This window comes from Myxocyprinus asiaticus, chromosome 21 (assembly GCF_019703515.2).
Source record: "Myxocyprinus asiaticus isolate MX2 ecotype Aquarium Trade chromosome 21, UBuf_Myxa_2, whole genome shotgun sequence".
Lineage (NCBI taxonomy): Eukaryota > Metazoa > Chordata > Actinopteri > Cypriniformes > Catostomidae > Myxocyprinus > Myxocyprinus asiaticus.
The window spans coordinates 41,423,502-41,446,775 of NC_059364.1; the positions used below are offsets into that span (position 1 = coordinate 41,423,502).

General features: G+C 36.5%; 2 protein-coding genes across 3 annotated transcripts in view; both read right to left on the reverse strand.

Moving 5' to 3' along the window:
- sft2d1 (SFT2 domain containing 1) overlaps positions 1 to 3,030 on the reverse strand; it is a 48,901-nt gene extending 45,871 nt beyond the window's left edge. For both annotated transcript variants that reach the window (XM_051648110.1, XM_051648109.1), the window contains exon 1: positions 2,855 to 3,030. In XM_051648110.1, the coding sequence (XP_051504070.1) occupies positions 2,855 to 2,920 (66 nt within the window). In that variant the 5' untranslated portion in view covers positions 2,921 to 3,030. The remainder of the gene's footprint in view (positions 1 to 2,854) is intronic.
- Positions 3,031 to 4,449: 1,419 nt separating this feature from the next.
- Positions 4,450 to 23,274, reverse strand: part of LOC127412308 (ribosomal protein S6 kinase alpha-2) — a 76,465-nt gene continuing 57,640 nt past the window's right edge. Inside the window, exons 12-21 of the mRNA XM_051648557.1 lie at positions 21,939 to 22,041; positions 20,767 to 20,897; positions 18,058 to 18,183; positions 17,806 to 17,895; positions 14,201 to 14,359; positions 13,707 to 13,868; positions 11,292 to 11,368; positions 10,162 to 10,279; positions 6,817 to 6,954; positions 4,450 to 6,110 (exon numbers count right to left, since the gene is read on the reverse strand). Coding sequence (XP_051504517.1) covers positions 5,985 to 6,110; positions 6,817 to 6,954; positions 10,162 to 10,279; positions 11,292 to 11,368; positions 13,707 to 13,868; positions 14,201 to 14,359; positions 17,806 to 17,895; positions 18,058 to 18,183; positions 20,767 to 20,897; positions 21,939 to 22,041 — 1,230 coding nt within the window. The 3' untranslated portion in view covers positions 4,450 to 5,984. The remainder of the gene's footprint in view (positions 6,111 to 6,816; positions 6,955 to 10,161; positions 10,280 to 11,291; positions 11,369 to 13,706; positions 13,869 to 14,200; positions 14,360 to 17,805; positions 17,896 to 18,057; positions 18,184 to 20,766; positions 20,898 to 21,938; positions 22,042 to 23,274) is intronic.

Sequence of the window (23,274 nt, forward strand, 5' to 3'; positions counted from 1 at the left end):
ATTTGACTGATACTAAACAGTACTTATGTTTATTTAGCTATTTATTGTATTTTGATTTATTCTTTATTTCAATGGTCAGCATTTGACTGATACTAAACAGTACTGATGTTTATTTAGCTATTTATTGTATTTTGATTTATTCTTTATTTTAATGGTCAGCATTTGACTGATACTAAACAGTACTGATGTTTATTTAGCTATTTATTGTATTTTTATTTATTCTTTATTTCAGTGGTCAGCATTTGACTGATACTAAATAGTACTGATGTTTATTTAGCTATTTATTGTATTTTTATTTATTCTTTATTTTAATGGTCAGCACTTGACTGATACTAAACAGTAATACTGAATGTTTATTTAGCTATTTATTTTATTTTTATTTATTCTTTATTTTAATGGTCAGCAATGGTCTGATACTGAACATACAGGACTCATGTTTATTAAGCTATTTATTTTATTTTTATTTATTCTTTATTTTAATGGTCAGCAATTGTCTGATACTGAACATACAGGACTCATGTTTATTAAGCTATTTATTGTATTTTTATTTATTCTTTATTTTCTCAGTGTTCATTTCTAGAATTTGTTGACTATGTATAATAATAATGTCAAATATTCTTTGATGAAAATATTTGTTAAAGAAAGCAGCCTTCTGAGTACCTTTGCATAGTCATACTGGTGCAAAATCAGTGAACAATCCACATAGAAAAGGTCTGTTTTCATTCCAGCTCAAAAATTCACTATATCGGCCACTATATCGGTAATTGGTAATTTTTGCCCTAATATCAAAGGTCTTACTAGAAAAAAAGAAATGATGATCCAACGTGAATTTAAATGAAGGACTAAATATTAAATGAAACAAATGACAATAAAATGCAAAGTAATCTCTTCAGTAATCAAAATACTTTTTGAATGTAACTGTATTCTAATTACCAGTGATTTAAATTGTAACTGTAGTGGAATACAGTTACTTATATTTTGTATTTTAAATACGTAATCCTGTTACATGTATTCCGTTACTTCCCAACCCTGGAAACACCAGGCGCGTGTGGCAGTGGACTCAACGCATAAACAGCAGGTGAGTGTTTCAAACAGCTAGACAGAGCACAGCTAAATGGAACAGAATGCAGCGTCTTTTAAACCGAAAGCGATTTGAAAATAGACGGTTCAGACAGTCACTGAAAAAAACTGGTGCACGCTTACTAAGATTACTACAGTAACCTGAAGGAAGAACAGACAGATGCGCGTTGTGCACATTCTTTGACCGAGTTGGGCAGTGAACCTTCACATAATGACAAAATATAATGCATTATATTTTGATCATGCAATCTTTTGTACATTTTGTAACAGATTATTTTACAACAGCCTATAAAAATGAATAGACGATACACTGGAACAACAAGACACAATGCAGCAGCCAAAGATGTTTGTCAGACAAGTTCATATATATATATATATATATACAGTTATGTACATGTCATTGCCCTTCGAGTACTCGAGTAGACAAAATGACCAACAATGCCCATCCCTATACAGTACCATGCTTTTTTGAATGCCAGCATGCTGGTAATACCAGAGTATTCTTAAATGAAACCATTTCAAAACCATGGTAAATAATTATGGTAATCATTCAGGAAAATTGTATATATCAATGTACCATGGTATATATTTTTGACACGGTGTCATGGTAATAACGTAATTTTGAATACTATAATGATGGTAACACCATGCCGTCAGAATATGGTTATTACAATGGCATATATTAATGTACCATGGTATTGCCATGATTTATTGTACACATTGTACTATGGTAATACCATGTTTTAACCCTTGTGAGTCAATTAAAAAAAGGTCCTTAGAGGACAAAAATGTCCACGTCAAAAAACCGCCATAATAATATTATGTATTAATATTATTTTTCACTTTCAATGAGTTAATTTTTTTTAACCAACATCAGTCCTGATCATAACTACCAAATATTCATTCATTTTCAGGATTTTAACACTTTAAATGCCAGTTTGTTTCTATAATGCCACTGCTGTTTTTTTACACACACACACTTCTCAATACACACATACAAAACACACTCTGACATTCATACCAACACACCCACACAATTTTTAGCTGCATCATTTTGGCCTGCAGTGCTCTGTAAAACAGAAAATAGGGAAAAAAGCATGTATTTGCTCCATAGGCTAAACATGAGAAAAATGGAGCCATCTGGTGGAAAATATAAAATAAAAATTACAATTTTGAAGCCAGGGCTCCTGAATGAAAGTATACTATCATAGAATTCATGATGTTATGCTTTAATGGCACTGGGATCAAATATTGCGGTTTTAATGGGTTTCAATGGGGACATTTTTGTCCTGAAGGTCCTGAGTGTAACTATTTTGTGCACACAGTGTATTATAGATATATTATTGGAACTGAGGTTGAAATATCAAAGTTACCCCAAAAATACACACCTTTGGCAAAATGTATGCCGTTGGCATAAATTACCGAAAAAATGAAAATGAAAAAGACAAAATGTCCCGAAGGTCGCACAAGGGTTAAGATATTGCAATGATGGTAATTTCACATTACTCTATGAAGGACATTAGAGAAGTCCCATGTAAATACCATGGCAAATGCATATGATTATTATACAGTACCATGGCATATATCAAAGTACTACGGAATGACCATTAAACACCATCACTGTACCATGGTACAGCCACAGTACTTTTTTTTGTAAGTGTTACAACGGAAGTGAAGCATTATCAGCATTAAACATCAACAGTCTGACCGACAGTACTAATGTGGCCTGCCCATTACAGACGCACAGCAAATAAAACACACTTGCTCTTTATACCTGTGCTGTCAGCCCCAATTCTTCATTCTCTTCTCGACCACTTAATACACGACGCAACTTGTCCATCGTTGCTCGTTAGTTGAAATATGTGTTTATTTAAAATGCTCGGACACTTCCTCGAAGTTCAGCATTGACACAACACAGCCTTCACCGTAACTTTTTCCCACCCATCGCACTCCGACAAGCCCCGCCCTTGGACTCAACGCTACTTGCTATGGTTGGACCGGCAATGACTGACTACTTAACTGCCCAATCGTAGACTGAAGTTTGAATGGTTAGCGATATCACGATAAGGAAGGCGGGACCTGCTGGAAAACGTGAGACACGCAGGCGTGGCGCATGCGGAGATTCGATCACAGTGTTCACTATATAGGGAATAGTGAGTAAGTGAACGAGGGAGCAATTTCGGCCCAGTACATAAACACATTGCAAGCCACTTTTCTTATTTCTTTTACAGTCATTTTGAAGAAATAGTCTCTGAACATTTAAAAATTAGACAAAGAATTTAGGTAATTGTTTCCAGTTCTGTACAGCTTGTTAGTCCAGTCGAATCACACCAAATATTAAACATATTAATGCCTATATCTCCAATGTGAAAACAGATATTTTGACTCAAAAAGGCTCATTCTTTCTCTTTAAAAATCCCAGATACAGTTTGCCATTTAAATTTAGAGAGGGACTTTAGGAGCAAATGCAAAACTTTGTCCTACATTTTGAACATACAGTAGCCTATCCTGGCCCCTGTTATATATGAATAAGCAAATTGTCGGGATGATTTTTTTTTTTTTTTTAATAAATAAAACCTTGAATTAGCCAACATTTGGTTTTTGTATTTCTCCAAATGTTAAATATGTTCAAATGTCAATTATGTCCTTTTGATAGCTTTTTATTTATTTTTAATTATTTGTCTTTTCTACTTATTTTTCCTTTGACCCCTGAGTGTCAGCAGAGAAGACGTAGCCAATAAAATGTATTTAGATTATATATAAAATTCACTTCATGTTCTTTCACAAAGTAGGCTTTACTACATGTCAGAATGTTAAGACAAATTTGATCACATTTTAACCAATGCTTTTTATTTATAAACACTTGGTATGCAAGCCAACATAGAGCATACAACGATGCAAGGATGGGTTCTAATAATATTTCTGTTTGTTATCACTGTACAAGTAGTTAGTGACGGAACACAAACAAATATTTTTAGAAGAATATCACAGCTATGTAGGTCCATACAATGCAAGTGAATGGTGACCAAAAATGTGAAGATCAAAAAAGGAGATAAAGGCAGCATAAAAGTAATCCATAAGACTCCAGTGGTTTAATCTATATCTTCAGAGGTGATATGATAGGTGTGGATGAGAAACTGATCAATATTTAAGTCCTTTTTTACTATAAATTCTCCTCCCTGTCCAGTAGGTGGCAATATGCACGAAGAATGCAAATTGCCAGAAACAAAAGAATAAGAATTAAAAGTGTAGATTTATAGTAAAAAAGGACTTAAATATTGATCTGTTTCTCATCCACACCTATCATATCCCTTCAGAAGACATGGATTAAACCACTGGAGACATATGGATTATTTTTATGCTGCCTTTTTATTATTTTTGGAGTTTTAAAGTTCTGGTCACCATTCACTTGCAATGTATAAAGCTACAGATCTGAGATATTCTTCAAAAAAAAATCTTTGTTTGTGTTCTGCAGAAGAAAGAATGTCATACATATCTGAGATGGCATGAGGGTGAGTAAATGATAAGAGTTTTTATTTTTATTTTTGTGTGAACTATCCCTTTAAACACTGGTGAGGGTGCATTTTCACGTGTAAAAAATAAGCCACACCAGCAAGAGACTAAGTGTTTGGCTGAAGATCGTCTGTGTTTTTCTGCTTAACGCAGCTTCATTTTTGTAAAAGGTTTATCATTTTCATTCAAAAATATTGAACTGTCTCCATTTTTTCATATAAAAAATATATATGCACTGCTATCATTAAACCATTTCGGAAGCTGCTACAAATATTGTATGACTGCATGCAAATGGGATTTCTAAATATCCTCAAATGGCTAAAATAAGTTTCACAGAGTTCATTATGTAAGAACACATTTTCTAGCATCTCTGAATTTTTTATTACATTTTTTTTTATTTTTTTTATTGCATTGGCATGAATTAAAGCACATAGTTGTTACTTTAAACAGAAAAAAATGGTGGAATATTGGTCAAGGTTCCCTCGAAGTGTAGTAGATGATGACATGTCATGTGTTTTCCAGAACATTGACCTAAAGACTACATATAATATGCATGTTAGCTACAATGTAGTAGTCTAGTTCAAACTATATCTACAAATTCTTTATATTTGCAGGAAAGGGAAAATACATGCTCAAGCTTATATTCTGAAGTTGCTTAGTGCAAAGATGTGGCACTTGTTTGGGTTTTATGTTTATGCATAAAGGTCACTTAAAAATAATAATCATATAAATCAAATGTACTAGAAATTTTCAATAAACATATAAATAAATAAATAAATAAATAGGTAGTCAGATAGAAATATACAGAACGTAACCATGCATATTCAAAAATTAGAACAAAATTAGAAACAAACATTAGAATTAAAAACAGCTGTTTTTGTAAAACTATTCCCCACGTAAACGGTTATCAACGTGAAGTCTCAGCATTATACAACATAAAACAATAAAATAAATGACATAAAAAGATGTTCCTTGTGCTTTCATTAACACACTAAAAACATGTACAACCATTAGTTTCTCATAAAAATACATAATGCACATGGCATGCATGTTCAAAAGACTGGATATCCAACCAACTGCTCACAGTTTGGGAACGATAACCGTGATCTTCGCTGTCCACCATTAAAAACGAAAACCTTTCCTTAAATGATACACAAGTGCTCAGCCACAACCGCCTGTTTTGGAGTCCTGACAGCTGTGATGTTTGCATCTGGGCTTCGTGAGACTCTTGGGAGATCATTTGCCACTCTTTGGAGATTGCTCCGACACTGCGGTCAGTCTGATTTTTCCATTCTGCTCCAGATGCTTTGGTGGCCATCTGGTGCCCTGTTCAAAGCCTAGATACTGGAAATGTCTTAAAGATGTTGATGCCTCGGTGTCTGGTCAGAGTGCTATAGACGAGTGGAGGTAAGTCTCTTCATTCCTCTCCTTTGAGCCAGACAGGAAGACAGGACAGGCTCCAGTTTTGGGGCCTGAGGTGATCGGTTTAAAGCGGAGTATGTGGCAGCCATCGCCCCCTAGGAAGTGATGTCATAGATTGGTTAAATATATCATGAATTATACAGCGTCAAAGCATAGTGCTACTTGGAAATGTGAGGTGACAATTTCAAACGTTTATGAAGAAAGGCTCCATGTTGACAAAAATATTGTCATGCAGAAGACAAATTATTTGATGGTAAGATATTTCCCTGGCGATCAACAAGGTATTATCAATCTATACCTCTAAATCTGTGACATGGTGTACTATTAATTGTACTTAGTAATTTTTTGTTCATGTTTCACTGGCCAATATGATAGTGGTCTGTCTTTGACATTGACAGTATTCAGGGTTCCTAATACATTTCCATGACTTTTCCAGCTGTTTGTGATTGCTGGATAACGATTTAATTATTATTATTTCATTATTATTATTATTATTATTATTTACATATGTAATGCACACCATTCACGGTTAAATCTGCTCCAAGATGCAATTTTACAGGTAAACACAAGATGGAGATATTGGACTCTCTATAGAGGATTTGGCAACAGAAAACTGCCTTTTCCCTTTTGATCATATCAATGCATACTTTTTTCAATCTGTGTTAGTGTTTCTGTGTTTTTTATTATAACAAATAAAATAAAATAAATCCAATGATCACTACCTATTTCATACCAAACAACATACACTGATCATACAGTAGGATCATCCTATATGGAGTTATACATAGATAGGGGTGATACCTTCACCAGTTGTACATCCTGTCTGATGAGCTGGCTCTGAGATAACTGATCACAGTTGACTATCCAGGGATGTCTGAGAACCAGAGGTGCCGTCAGCCGCTGGTGAGGGTCTACATGTAACATTTTGGTGACGATGTCCTGTTCAAAGATATAAAAAACATGAACTGTTTGAGGCTGAAATCGAATAATTCAGATGGACCTAATGATGATGGCACCCACAGCAGATAGTAAGATTCCTCGTTTGAGATTCTTTAACAAATTTGTGTCTTGAATATGTGCATTACAACCAGGGATGGGTGATATATCAAATATTAAGGTATCGATTTACAATAAGGTTCCATTTGTTAACATTACTTAAAGGGATAGTTCACCCAAAAAGAAAAATTCTCTCATCATTTACTCACCCTCATGCCATCCCGGATGTGTATGACTTTCTTTCTTCAGCAGAACACAAACGAAAATTTTTAGAAGAACATCTCAGCTCTGTAGGTCCATACAATGCAAGTGAATGGAGGCCAAAACTTTGAAGCTCCAAAAAGCATATAAAAGCAGCATAAAAGTAATCCATATGACTCTAGTTGTTAATTCCACATCTCCAGAAGCAATATGATAGGTGTGGAGGAGAAACAGATCAATATTTAAGTCCTTTTTTACTATAAAACTACACTTTCACATTCTTCATCTTTTGTTTTTGGTGATTAGCATTCATTGTGCATACCGCCACCTACTGGGCAGGAAGGAGCATTTATAGTAAAAAACTTAAATATTGACCTGTTTCTCACCCACACTAATCATATCACTTCAGAAGACATGGATTAAACCACTGGAGTCTTGTGGATTCCTTTTATGCTCCCTTTATATCCTTTTTGGAACTTCAAAGTTCTGGTCACCGTTTACTTGCACTGTATGGACCCACAGAACTTAAATATTCTTCTAAAAACCTTCGTTTGTGTTTTTTTTTTTTTTTTTGGTGAATTTTGTGAATTTTCATTTTTGGGTGAACTATCCCTTTAATGCATTAGGTATCATGAACTTACAATGAACAATATATATATTTACAGCATTTATTAATCTTTGTTAATGTTAATAATTTTATTATGTTATATTATATGTTTTATATTCTATTATTTTATATAATATAATAGCTATTCAGGTTGGCTGTGTTCCGAAAACAAGTTTTAATGTAAAATGAACCAATACTTAAAAAAAAAAAAAGAGAGAGACAATTATTTTAAGAATTTGGAAATATTTTGATATTTAAAAAATCATTGAATGTCATTTATCAGTTTTTAAAGCCTTAAAGGAAATTATACAACCCTTTTTTATTATGATTCCCAGTTAAATATTAATAAATGACTTAAGGTGTACCAAGCACCTACACCTACACACTCATAAGCTCAGAATCAATAATAATCGCAATTATTTAAAAAAAAAATTAATCGTAAGCCAAATTTCATAATCGTGACAGACCTATTCTGATTCAACAATTCATGGTTCAATGAAGTCCCCATGTGGTATTTTTCATGCATTACATTTTTTATTAATAACACATATCCGTTGATAAATACTGCTGTTTATTACTAAACTCAACCAAAAAAAGAAAAGTCCTCTCACTTTCAACTGCTTTTATTTTCAGCAAATTTAACATGTTTAAATATTTGTATGAACATAAAAATATTCAACAACTAAGACAAACTGAACAAGTTACACAGACATGTGACTAACAGAAATGGAATAATGTGTCCCTGAACAAAGGGGGGTTAAAATCAAAAGTAACAGTCAGTATCTGGTGTGGCCACCAGCTGCATTTAGTACTGCAGTGCATCTCCTCCTCATGGACTGCACCAGATTTGCCAGTTCTTGCTGTGAGATGTTACCCCACTCTTCCACCAAGGCACTTGCAAGTTCCCGGACATTTCTGGGGGGAATGGCCTTAGCCCTCACCCTCCGATCCAACAGGTCCCAGACTCAATAGGATTGAGATCCGGGCTCTTCGCTGGCCATGGCAGAACACTGACATTCCTGTCTTGCAGGAAATCATGCACAGAACGAGCAGTATGGCTGGTGGCATTGTCATGCTGGAGGGTCATATCAGGATGAGCCTGCAGGAAGGGTACCATATGAGGGAGGAGGATGTCTTCCCTGTAACGCACAGCATTGAGATTGCCTGCAATGACAACAAGCTCAGTCCGATGATGCTGTGACACACTGCCCCAGACCATGACCACACTGCCCCAGACCATGACGGATCCTCCACCTCCAAATCGATCCCGCTCCAGAGTACAGGCCTCGGTGTAACGCTCATTCCTTCGACGATAAACGCGAGTCCAACCATCACCCCTGGTGAGACAAAACCACGACTCCTCAGTGAAGAGCACTTTTTGCCAGTCCTGTCTGGTCCAGCGAAGGTGAGTTTGTGTTCATAGGCGACATTGTTGCCGGTGATGTCTGGTAAGGACCTGCCTTACAACAGGCCAACAAGCTCTCTGTCCAGCCTCTCTCAGCCTATTGCGGACAGTCTGAGCACTGATGGAGGTATTGTGCATTCCTGGTGTAACTTGGGCAGTTGTTGTTGCCATCCTGTACCTGTCCCACAGGTGTGATATTCAGATGTACCAATCCTGTGCAGGTGTTGTTGCACGTGGTCTGCCACTGCGAGGACGATCAGCTGTCCTTCCTGTCTCGCTGTAGCGCTGTCTTAGGCGTCTCACAGTACGGACATTGCAGTTTATTGCCCATCTGCAGTCCTCATGCCTCCATGCAGCATGCCTAAGGCACGTTCACACAGATGAGCAGGGACCATGGGCATCTTTCTTGTGGTGTTTTTCAGTCAGTAGAAAAGTCTCTTTAGTGTCCTAAGTTTTTATAACTGTGATCTTAATTGCCTACCGTCTGTAAGCGGTTAGTAGTCTTAACAACTGTTCCACAGGTGCATGTTCATTAATTGTTTATGGTTCATTGAACAAGCATGGAAAACATTGTTTAAACCATTTACAATAAAGATCTGTAAAGTTATTTGGATTTTTACAAAATGATCTTTAAAATACAGTGTCCTGTAAAAGGGATATTTAACTTTTTTTGCTGAGTTTATGTATTGTTATTGTGAAAAGAATGAAATATCATTAATTCTTGTGTTCATTTAGTGAAAAACAGTGTGGGAAAATATGGCAGCCATTGTTTTAACTAAATTTGAATTCATTTGACTTTTTTGCAATAAACATTTTGAATCTATTTAGCAACAGCCTACAATGGCTTAGCTACAATATATTTCTTCTCTTTGACAATTTGACATGTTTCATAATATATTTGCTCTGAAATGACTTAAGAAATAAAAAGAAAGCAGACCTTTGCTTCATCAGAGACTGTGTCCCAGTTGCCTCCTGACAGGGCAAATTTCCCACTGCCAATGCGGGCCAAGATCTCCTCCGGTGTGTCATTAGGACCATTAGCGAAGGGCGTGAAACTGTGGGAGAGAATAAGTGCTGAGTGTGTGAAATAACACGTCAAAGTGTCCTTTCATAGAAACAGTGAAAATAGATAGAAAAGAACGGCTTATTTGTGAAATACCCCCATTTCCACCGAGTTATTTTTATCCTGCACATATGCCGAGGTCGGAAGAGTGAGATGTATTTTTTCAAATGTCCTGATTACACAGAGGTTTAAATCTCAATCCATCGGCAGGAACATTAAATTGAGAGTGCTGCTTGGCCTCTGATAGCTTTGGCATTGTGTTCGGTACAATTACTCTGTGTGTAGCGGTGACTTGGCCCAGCTTACCTAGTAATCCCCTCCAACCTGCTCTAGAAATAGTCCCCTCGTCAGGGCAATGGGAGAAAAGATGCTCTAAATAGTGTTTTGACTTGTTTGTGTTAATGTCAGATAGGTCACTTATAACTTTGCTGAAAATTACAGCTTTATGTAAATACCTAAACAAAGCTCACGTGGTCAAACTGAATTGAATAAAAACTCTTCTGATTGTATAAACGTTTTAGCCTACATACAGCATGCCTACATGAAGACTGTCAGGTCATTAAGAGCACAACATGGAATCTGCTCATACTGAGATTATTTTAACTGCACGTTAACATGAAAAGAAGTGGGTACATGTGACACTCGGATTACATCCAGCAGGAATAATGGACTTTTTTGAATTTCCTTATGTGAGACAAGCGATTAAGTTTGTTTGTTTTGCTTGACTAGGGCTGATCTTCTTTCTACTGCTTTCAAAATTGGGCTCTTAACAACTATACTATTTTTGGGTCAAAATGATGGGACAAATAGGGGATACTCATAAAACTTTACAGAGCCAAAAATGCAGTAACTACACCAACACTGAAACTGAGAATGGTTTCTAAAATAGTTTCACTCTATTTTTTGACAAAATGTGTAGTTACTGCATTTTGCCTTTGCAGAGCAGCATACTCATATGTCTTTTATATCATACTGTATATCCAGTTAAGACTTTCTCGACTCACCCTGCCAGCATGGTGTACAGTAATATCCCCAGACTCCAGATGTCGCAGGCGGCATCATAACCCTGTTTCTTCAGGACCTACGTGAAATACGGGGGAACATATGATATAGAACACACATCTATTTAAGCGATACAGGCCATTGTTAGGCATGAAGTGCAAAAGACTATTTTCACAATAAAGCACAGCTCTGAGTGCCTAGTAATTGCTTTCATGAAATGGTTAAAACATGACAAATGTATTAAGGTTACTCTCATTACCTTAACCCCAAAAAGCCAAAAATATTAAAAAACTGGTTTTAACTTAACATGTAAACATTATGTGGAGGCTCTAAAATTTACATATATGTACAGTATTCACATGCATCAGATTCCATAAAAATAAACTATATACTATATCTCATAACCACAACATGCCAGACAATTTCACACTTAGTTTTTTTAGATTTTTCAGATTAATCTAAATAGATTTTTAATAACTATATGTCTAATGCACTGAAAAAAAATGTCTAGTAAGTACATTTTAATGGTATAGAATTAGGTCAAATCAACTTAACTTCATGACATTATATTGATTAAAGTGAGTGAGTATATTTAACTTAAACATTTCAGTTCTTACAGTTACTTTAACTTGAAAATCTGATGTACATGGTACTTAAATAAACGTAGTAAAATTTTAATGAACACTGTATTATATTTAAATTTAAAGGTGCACTCAATAATTTTTTCCCATTAAAAAACGTTTTACTCATATATAAATTAATTGTAATTTTAAAACATGTGTATATAACCATGAGCACTCATATGAGATGAAGACTCAAGTCATATCAGTAACCTTATAAAAGGTATGTTATTCTACATGAGCAGGGGCGCCTTATGGGAGCGGTCATGTTAGGATCACATGACCAGCTGAATACTACTCACTTAATCTCAGTAACTGTCCTGTTAGTGGACACTTTAACTCCTGGATTAAATTAATCATGGTTGACTGTGAATAGTGATTTTCTACAATGGCATCTTAAACTAAAAATTATTGCAATTGAATGATGCTGCATCCAAGCCACTAGGTGTCAGTGTACGTCCAAGACGACATGAACAAAAACTTACTTCACCTTTAAGTGTACCTTTAACTTTTCAAATTTTTAACATTCCTTATACACATACTGTACAGTATTTAATCATGTACCACATTCCATATGATAGCTTCCCACTGGGAAGCTTCATACATGTTATGTGGTCTATTAAACAACATCACTTTGCATGACTGCAAACAGAAACAAGATACAGAGTTGCACACGTAGACCTAAACACCTGGTGCACAAAACACTATTATAAGGTCATTTTGATCATGAACGGGTAATTTTGAGTAGAAAATTAACTTTACACTTCACAAAACAAGAAGTTACCAAAAGTAACTTGTAAATAAACTGCTGTAAATAAACCTGCAAACAGTGAAACCATGCAAGCTCATTAATTATTCAAACCTGGTTCATGCTGGGAAAACCCCGCTTTGAAAAGTTAAGTAAAATGTACTTATTTTATTTACCTGTGAAATTTACTCCAATTAGTGAATAAATATGACAAGGTTTTCTACTTTATGATTGATACATGATGACACATTGTAATAATAACAAACAATGAAAAGTAATATTCACTTATAAGCTAGACCATTCATTTTTACATGTTTGATTTGAGTACAAATGTAGAATTTACTTCATATTTTCAAGTCCCACTTTAACTTATTCAGTATAGAATGTACTTAATCTTTTCTGCTATATTTTTTTCAGTGTGGTTGATCTAAGGTTAAATGATCAGATTTGCCATTTAATAATTGTTTACATTTTCTTGTCTGTCTAAATGCTTAAGGTATTGGTTCATGTTTTAATAATGATAAGTCGATGTAATACTGAGGTTGAAAGTTGCAGTCCTTAAAAATTATTTACGTATAAAGGACACAAACTTTCATTAAAACGTTATTATATTAAGCAAATGCATTAAGTGTCATTCCACTAGAGATAAAAAAGCTCCTGACATGTAAACTAATGTTGGCCACTACGGCTGCTGTTTGGTGAACATGTGTTTCACGTCATAGCTGTTACTATATATAGATTTTAGCTCGGCATTCAGGCCGGAACTTTATGAAGTTCTTTCTATACAGTCAATCAAACAACATAGTTTGGGCAACTTTTAAAGGTGAAGTTTGTTATTTCTGCAACACCTGTGGAACCAAATGGAACTGCAAAAATAATGACTGTCATTGTTCATTTTGTTTGTTGTTTAGAGTCTACGGGCTGTCACTTAGTTTTCTCTGGACATCAGTGATATCTGTCAGGTAATAGAGACAATTTCTGCATGCTATTCCATAAAAATTGGGTTTTTGCACTGAAAAAAACAACAACAAACAATTGCTTTAAGGTACCTCTGGTGCTACAAAGTTGGCAGTGTAGCAGGGGGTCATGAGCAGACCGTTTTCTGCCCGTAACTGTTTGGCAAACCCAAAATCACAGATTCGGATGGACTCTGGATCGCCTGTCTCGTCAACATACAGGATGTTACTGGGCTTCAGGTCTCGATGCACAACCTTCACACAGAAGAAGACACAGTGATGTTTGAAACTGTGACTTACTGTAGTTGACCATAATGTATCTTGTATTTACAGTATGTTGTAGAAAAATATTCATTTTCAAAAATTAAATAGGCCTATTGTATGAAAAAATAATACTAATTTAGTGGTACTCAATATTATGCCACAAATGCTGCTGATTGAACTTAACTTTTATTGAACCCGGAATATTCCTTTAAGCATTATTTAATGTTATTAATGTTACTAAATCATCAGCTACACATAAACATAAACTCATCGACACCTGATCTTCGATGTACTTTCTCCACAGTAATAGCATGTAAACTGACCCCCTGTGAATGCAGATACTCCACAGTCTTAGTGATAGTACAGAGCACAGCTGAGGCCTCTCGTTCTGAGAAGCATTTCTGCCGCAGGATCCGGTCCAGCAGCTCTCCACCTCTCATCAGCTCCATCACCAAATACACAAACTTCCCGTCATCATAGACCTGCGGCACACAGCACAGCAGTTGAGCAACTTTCACTGGCAGACATCAGCAGAGCCCTAGAGGGCTTCTGCAACCACAAGACAATGTGTGGATTAAACTAGATAAACTGGATCAATTATAATGCAGTTTAAAACTGAAGTGTGTCATTTTTTTCAATGTGAAAACGCCTTCTCATATCCCAGCTTAATACACAGAGACAACTAAAAGTAAGCCTTTTGAATGTTGATTTCCCTAAAAAACTCTGTGGCTCTTTTAAAACATTGCTCTGTTTGTCTGAGCATTCCAACCAGCCCGAATCATCAACAATGGCTGAACCTTTGGTGTCAGTTTAGGGCAGGACTATCTGTTTGGAGCATGTAGGATTTTTTTCTGTTAATCCGTGCCCATGGTTTTGTAACCTGTATTCTCTTTATAAATTGCACAGATTTGTAAAAACAAATATAAAAATATAAAATCCCTCATTTTAAAAATTCGTGTTCATGGATTTATAAACTGTACAATTGTACCTAGAGATTCATTAACTACACCCACAGATTTGTTGACAGTTCCTCAATTAATAAATCTTTGGCCTCTATTTTTAAAATGGTAAAATATGATGGAATATTTTCTAAAGAAAACGTGAGTGGTGCTTACCCATGCAAAAGTCACCACCACATTGCTAGTGTGTTCTTTGGAAGCTGCCAGGGCATTGTTATGGTTGCTATGGTGTTCTGATTGGTTGTTAGACTGTTGATTTATGGTTGTTAGTTTTTGGGATCTCTTTATGGGATTTTTCAGACAATTTTATTGTCCACTAGGCAAAAATAATACATCGAGTTGCTTAGAAAAATAATAACACACCTAAAAAAGCTGCACAATTTGAGGTATCATTCATATCTGTAGCACAAACAGCAGAGGACAAGTTACACACCAATGTTTAAAGATAAAGTATGTCATTTTTGCGACACTAGCGACACTGAACGGAATTGCAAAAATAATGTTTTTAAAACTGCATTCCCAATATGCCCTTCAACTGCAGTTGTTCAAACAGTCAGATAGTCCCACCCCCAACTCACACCACTGGTTGAGAAATGTTGTTGGATGGGTCTAAGTGGGTCACTCAAAACAAACACAGGAATTTTTTTGTGCCACAGAGACACAGTGCTTTCAGTTTTCGAGAAAATTAACCTATGCATGGCTTACTTATAGATGTCTCTACATATTAAGCTGGGATAGAAGAAAGTATTTTAACACTGAGAAGAGTACATATTTCAGCTTTACTAAGGGCTTTGTTCAAATCCCTACCGCAAAATATGACCAATAGTAATAGTGATGCGTGCCTTAGCAAACAAAACTAAAACAAAAAAAGATCTGCTCAGCAAATAGGTCACTTCAAAACCTGTAATTTTGCTATGATATTCCTTCATCTTCATGCAAGATAATATAAAGATACTACAGGGGTGTATTGTGAATATTTCTGAGTTTAGGTTTATTTCTGAAAGTCAATTTCAGTATAGACACATACCTTAAAGTTTTAGCTACAAAAAGCTATGACCATTTTCACCGATATTGCCCAGGACAAAATATACAGTTCATCGAACACACGTTGACCTTTTGTGAAATCTTGCCCCAATAGCAGGGCATGTTGGAACCTGTCATTAAACAAGTGGCGTCAGTTTCATCTGAACATTGGGGGGTGACATGAGAACGTGTTCCCACCATCCCAACCACTAAAACAAAATCGTAACCTCTCTTTAAATCTACACCTGCATTAAATAGATTAGAGGCTTTTCAGCAAAATGTAAAAAGTAGAACAATTATGAGGCACAAAAAGATTCATGAAACAACAAAAATTTCTTGATAAAAAGTTGATATAAAAATCATCAAAACATTGTATTGGCAACAAATATTGCAATTGATACATTTTACAAATTTATGACATTTAAAAGAACATGTGACAACCTGCCCCGATAAAAATGTGACAACATGCCCCGACCTGACTTTCATGAAAAGTACCTTTGTCCTAAGAACACACTTAAACCTTTCTGTAAAAATCTGCTTTCATAATAGAGTTGACCCTTGGAATTATGTTTATTTGTTTACCCACGAGATATAACAAAAATACATTTAGAATTAAAATGTACTTTGGAGGGTAGAATTACAAAAAAATATTCTAATTTATGAGTTTTTTTGAAGTAGGTGTTTGAAACAAACACACAAAAACTCTGCTAGAGAAAACACACATTTGTGCAATCAGACTTTTGACAATCGACGATACTGATACTTGTTTTTTGTTTTTTTTTCTCTGAATTCCATAAGAACAGTTTATTTCAATGTTTTAATTAAAATGCTTGTCTAAATAAATGTATTCATTAAAACTTTAATAAAATGAGAATAGAACAATTAATTTTCAACTTAATATTGTATTATATTTTATCAAGTGAAGTGCTTTTATACAGAAACTCACAGCACAATCCAAAACATAACATTGGAGTTATTTTTGTCAAATAAAGTGCTGCATAACAGAGCACCACAAATGTGAGATATTGCTTAAATATAAAATATTTACTATTGATTTATTATTACTATTTTTAGTAGTAGTATTACAGTGAATATTACATAACTATACAGAAGTGATCTATTTCTGTCATACTTTTTTCCATTTAAATTGAGCTTTCCATTTCTGTGCATTTTTGACAGTAGTTTCTCACCTCTGGAAAAGCAGGTCGCTATGTGACCCAAAGTGATTATTAAACCGCAAAAGGCTGCTGTTTAATGAAATAAATATGTCGTTTGTATGTGCCTCACGCTACAATGTGAATTAGCGCTCTGCCTGCTGTCATCTGCTACAAACAGAGCATGAAATGCTCATGATGGTTTTCCGTTTATAAGCCAAGGAGCTCTAAAAGGTATAAGCAGCAGTATGTCGGCACAACACCGGCCCCACACATTCACTTTGAAGCGTGCAGCACATGCAAACTATAAATTTATCTCTTTAAATCACAGCATTTGCGGTGTAATATTCACACCATAGGACATAACATGATTTAAATTTGTGAGCTGAATGTTTACAAAATGACATTTCGTACGTCAGATGGTATCAGTTTTTGGTGTCGGAGCATTTTTTCGAGCACGAGTACAAGTACATGAGCTCAGTATCGGTCCCGATTCCATACCTGTATCAGGACATCCCTAGTTACTAAGACATAGCTATTGTGACAACTAGCCCGGGCTCCCCTATATCATAATAGATCTAAAGCCCATTTTAAATTAAAGACAGAAAAGTTACAAACAAAAAATGGCAAATGAGCTAACTGTTTACAAATACATAAGTATAGTTCATAAAGTGAAAACATACAGTAGATTGCAAAATCGTGGGCACAGATCAGATAAAAAAAAAGAAGGCCTTCACAGCACTAAACACTTGGTGGAAATGGCGCTTCTTTCTTTTTCATGGTGTGACTCACATCTTTGAGAGTAATGATGTTTGGGTGCTGGCCGTATCGCAGAAGGATCTCTATCTCTTCAGATGGGTCCTTCTTGGCTCTGTCAATAATCTGAAATGAAGTGGGTTGGTCACAGCAGTGTCTGATAAAGCTTTAGTCTGACACTGAATGATGCTGTTCTCTATGGCAATTCATCAACTGCTCCTGCTGTTCACTAAACAAGACTTTGTCAGACAAAAACATTTAATTTAAGTATGTTTTTAGAAGACTTACCTTGACAGCATATTCCACGCTGGTAATTCGGTGGACACAACGCTTGCAGATCGAATACGCTCCGATGCCAATATCCTCTTTTAACTCATAGCCGTCAGTGAAATGAATGTTGTTGCCATGAAGTTGCTGCAATAAAATGCCAACAGTCATGAATATACTGATTACAAATTGGTAATATTCAGTGGCTGCAAAATTTACCTGGACACTTAAGACACACTTTAATAGTGAATGTCATTGCATTATATAACTAATCAAAGCAGGTGGCATCTACTGTAATTATTTTCTTATTTTTCCCAAATAAAATTGCATATTATTTTACCATATTTCTCATATGTTCTTCACTGCTTTGTAGGAGTGCATGGAGATACATGCTAACAATATACAACAGACATGTACTGTATGACACAAATGCAAATAACCGAAAGCATCAGGTGAATGAAACGTCTCCCAAAAGCAATTCACAACAAAGGTTTAGCAATCTTCCCTCCAAAAATAGCTGCACTCATGCATGTTCATGAGTGCTATCAGAGGAAGTTAATATTGTATGCTGGGCAGATGCCACATCACATGAGAATGATCTAGACAACAGCACTGCAGAGCAGATTTCTGCTTGTGTCAGACACATAGGGGCCTGTATGCTCTCACCAATCAAAACATCTTAACCTAGACACTTCAATAAATCACCTCTTTAGGTATGAACTATTTGGCAGAATTAGTCCAGCTTATGTAATATGGCACTCTTTTATCTTCTGATTTTGTGCTGTGCTATGCAACAGTGGTACCCCAAGGAATATTTTTTGCTAGTTAGTTGCTAGGGTGTTGTGGGTGGCTGCCTGGGCATTGCTATGTGGTTGCGAGGGGTTTGTGGGTGGTTGCTGGGTGGTTGCTAGCCCTTACAAAAAATCAAAAGCTCTGACAAACTCGCCACAAATTTCCCACTCTATATTTTCACATGCAAATGAGCTTGAGATTTGCTGCAAATTATTACCAGAAGTTTGCAGCTCTTCGCCGGTAGTGGTGAACCTGCAGCAAACCTGTGGCAACAATGAAGAGTTTGCCGTAAAGCTTTGCCAGAGGGGTTTGCCAGAACCATCTATTTTACTAAGGGAGGGTGTTGTGGGTTGTTGCCAGGGCATTGTAAAGTGGTTGCAAGGGTTTTATGGGTGTTTGCTAGGGTGTTGCTATGTGGTTGCTAAGTAGTTGTGGATAGGTTAGCCAAGAATTGCTATATGGATGCTAGGGTGTTATGGGTGGTTACCAAGGCTTTCTATGTGGTTGAAAGGGTTTTGTGGGTGGTTGCTATGTGGTTACTAGGGTGTTGTGGGTGGTTTCCACAGTGTTGCTATGTGGTTGAAAGGGTTTTGTGGATGGTTGATGGGTGGTTGCTAGGGTGCTGTGGGTGGTTGCCAGCAGGGCTTGACATTAACATGTGCCCACCAGCCAAATGCGGGTAGAAATAGGCAGTGGCAGGTAAATCCATCACCCTTACTAGCCACTTTGGCAGGTGGCCGCAGCCTAATAAAATGTATTTGTATTCATCCCGCACAGTGGCGTAGATTCAGGTGGGGATGGGGAGGAGGTAACCCCCCCAATTATCAAAACAAGCAAGTACTACCACCCATTATTTATACCATGATCAGTGGAAATATAAATGCTTCACGCTGCAACCTCCCCAATGTTCAAGACAAATCTATGCCATTGATCCCGCGTTCAGTGCCTTAATAAGCACTAAATATGCCTCTCAAAATTTACTTTTGCATCCGTGCGGGGCAACTGAAGCTTGTTTTCACACGAACCGCCACAGCGCACAACAGTGTGCTCCAGAGAGAGAGCCAGAGCTCTGCGACAGTCACAGCGCAGAGCGAAACTTGCATGATTCAGTCGGGCTTTACTCAATATCGTGGCGGCCGGTGGAGACCACAAAACGTATGTGACCCATTTGAATTCTATTGAGAATCTTCTACTTTAACACGCTATATACTGTTTACATTAGCCTAACCACAGTATTGTGGAGCCATCTATGGTCTCATCTGTGGTTATGGCCTTATTATTACAAATGTCACTGTTAAAAAATGGAAGAACAATGGTAAACTTTCATATAGGCAAGTATAATTCAGAATGGTAAAAGGGGTTACAGTCTGGACTTCCATGCACCATGTGTGCCTTCAGATATTCTAAGAGATACTTAAATCATTAGGCTTGTGTCCTTGTGTCCTGCTGATATAATTCTTGTTCAAATAAAATGTCCTAAACAAATGCATGCGGTTACAGTCTCCAGTAAGTTTTAGCCTATCACTTTTGTGAGGCAGGGGATTTGGGATAGTGAAAATGCTGAGGGGCTAGTGACTTTGAAAATAGCCACAGTGGCCGGTGAGCCAAAAAGTTAATGTCAAGCCCTGGTTGCCAGGACTTTGCTATGTGGTTGCTAGGGTGCTGTGGGGGGTTGCTAAGGGGTTTCTATTATGCTGGGCATTATAACAGCATATTTCATGCGATGGGTAAAATATGTCTAAAATGTGACTGAGGTATCATGTCTTTGGCACGAAGAGTGATTTGCCAGTTAAGTTTATTATTAAGGGTTAGGCACATTGGTCATAGCTAACAGATCACCCTTAGCGGGACTTGAACCTGCAACATTTCAGTTACCAACTTACCGGTATAAATTTAAACACTATGCAAAACCAGCTCAGTTCTCAGAGTCCTGCTCACCTGTACAATGGGGTTTGCAGAGTTTGGCTTGGTCTCGGCCAATGGCGGTTCTTGACCCAGGTTCGAGGCCACAAAGCTGAAGCCACGGAAGAGCTGGTGGGCGTGTGCACTTGGCGGAACACCGGGTGAGTCTGCAGACACACACACATACACATGTTGGTACAGCTATCATTATGAGGACTCTCCATAAACATAATGATTTTTATACTGTATGAACTATAGATTCTATCCCCTAACCCTAACTCTACCCCTAAACCTAACCCACACAAAAACCTTTCTGCATTTTTATATTTTCAATAAAACATCGTTTAGTATGTTTTTTAAGTGATTTAAATTATGGTGACACTAGAAATGTCCTCATAAACCACATTTATAGCATAATACCAATTGTAATTACCAGTTTGTAACCTAAACAAATGTGCTCGTAAACCACCCAAACCCGCCCACACACACGCACACACACACACACACACACACACACACACACACACACACACACACACACACACACACACACACACACAAACATATATTTATAAAGGCAACAAGGACAAAGTCTCTCTTTGAATGGAAACTCACAATTGATCCCTATATGGATTGACCGCGTCCACTATGTGTTGGTGCTCGAGGGCTCCTGTTAAATAGGTTCTGCAATTTGTTTTTTAACTCTCCCCACAATTGTTGAGCACATATTGTTAAGTAAGACCAGTTTCCAACTCTCTGTCTGTCACATTGCCTCTCATTCTCTAAGACATATGGTAACAATCTTTTCCAAATTTTGAAGGATTCTTCTAAACAATCATCAAATAAAATACCATATGAGTATCACTGTTAAAGAGTAAATAATTTAGTAGTGACGTGTGAAGTGTGTAATTTTTTTCAATGTTAAAATACTTTTTCCTATCTCAGCCTAATATGTAAAGACAACTATAAGTAAGCCATTCGTAGGTTGATTTCATCGAAAAATGTATGTAAAACACTGTGCCTCTTTAGATATCCAAACATTACTCTGTTTGTTTGAGCATCGTGAACAGTCCGACACAGCAACACTGGCTTAACCAATGGCCTAAGTTTAAATTATGCTTGTTACTTGACAAACTACAGTTTCTTCCCAAAACTGTTGAGTTTTACAGGTGTAATCCACAAATCAACTAAAATTCAGTATCAGGCACCTGTTGGTGTGCGGGATGTGAACTCTGGGTCAAAATGGAAGGTGTCCTCAGGTCGGCCCACTGCTGGTCTGAACGGAGGCTTGATTTCACGTCTGTACAACTTCTGTTAACAGATAAGACAGAAATCTAAAGTAAAATCATCAGTAATCATTTACACCACTGAAGACCCACACACTAATGTTGAGGTTTATATGTGTAAAACATTTTGAAAAACTGCAAAAATGGATCAAAATGTGGTGTGACATCTTATGAATTTTGAGCACTGTTTACAGATTACAGTTTTATTAACTGAAAGTGTGAATGCAATGTGTATGGCAGCTCAAACGTTTAATTAAAGACTTATGATGCATTCACATCTTGTCAGAATTACTGTAATTACGAGATTCTGACTTGTAAAAAACGTTCACATCTTCGTAGAACTCATAATTACAAGTTGTGAAATCTAAATTCTATGAAAACTCTGACTCGACTGTCGTGACCGTCATGTAAAAAGAACCAAAATGGCAGCGGCCTCAACAGTTAAAGATAGTTTACATTTATTCTGGTTTTATATTACATTTTATTTTACCCACTGCTAGCCGGAGTGCTTTCTTTGCTCTTAAAAATTTTGCAAGAAAATATAGAAGTACATTAATGAATTAATGCTGATATCTGGCCGTCACTAACAACAATGCAACACATGAGGTGCGTCCCAAACCGCACACTTCTGCACTATTCTATATCGTTTTGTAGTGTTAGTAGTGAGAGTAGTACGTTAACACTGAAAGTGCAACAAAAAGAAGTGTACTATGAGTACATGCAGTACGTAACGGAAGGGGCGGAGTTACATGGCTGCGATGCTGGTCTGACAAAACAATTGTAAATAATGGCGAATGTAGCAACCAGTGAAACTTCAGTGAAGACAGCACCTTACAAATGCAAGTTGAATGCTCTACCAACACACCACGCTGTGTGAATATCCACATTATTTGAGATACAAGTGTTGAACTAAGGTTGGCTAATGCGCTAAATCTTGCGGCAACATATCGCATGCGTTTGAAACGTCACTTCCTTCAGCTGTTAAATGGCGAATGCTACGCTTTAAACATTCATTCACTACATGGCTGAGTGCATAGTGTATTTTGTAAGTGCACAGTGAATAGTGGGTCATTTAGGACACGGCTATCGATCCGCATTGGTGTAATTAGCGTTATCATTGAAACAAATAATTCTGACAAGTTGTGCATTATGTTTATTTTCGAAATAGCATATTACCATACTACTCTTACTATTCCTGAAGTATATAATATGTATACTGTGCACAGGATGCAGTTTTCCAAAAAGTACACTATGCAAC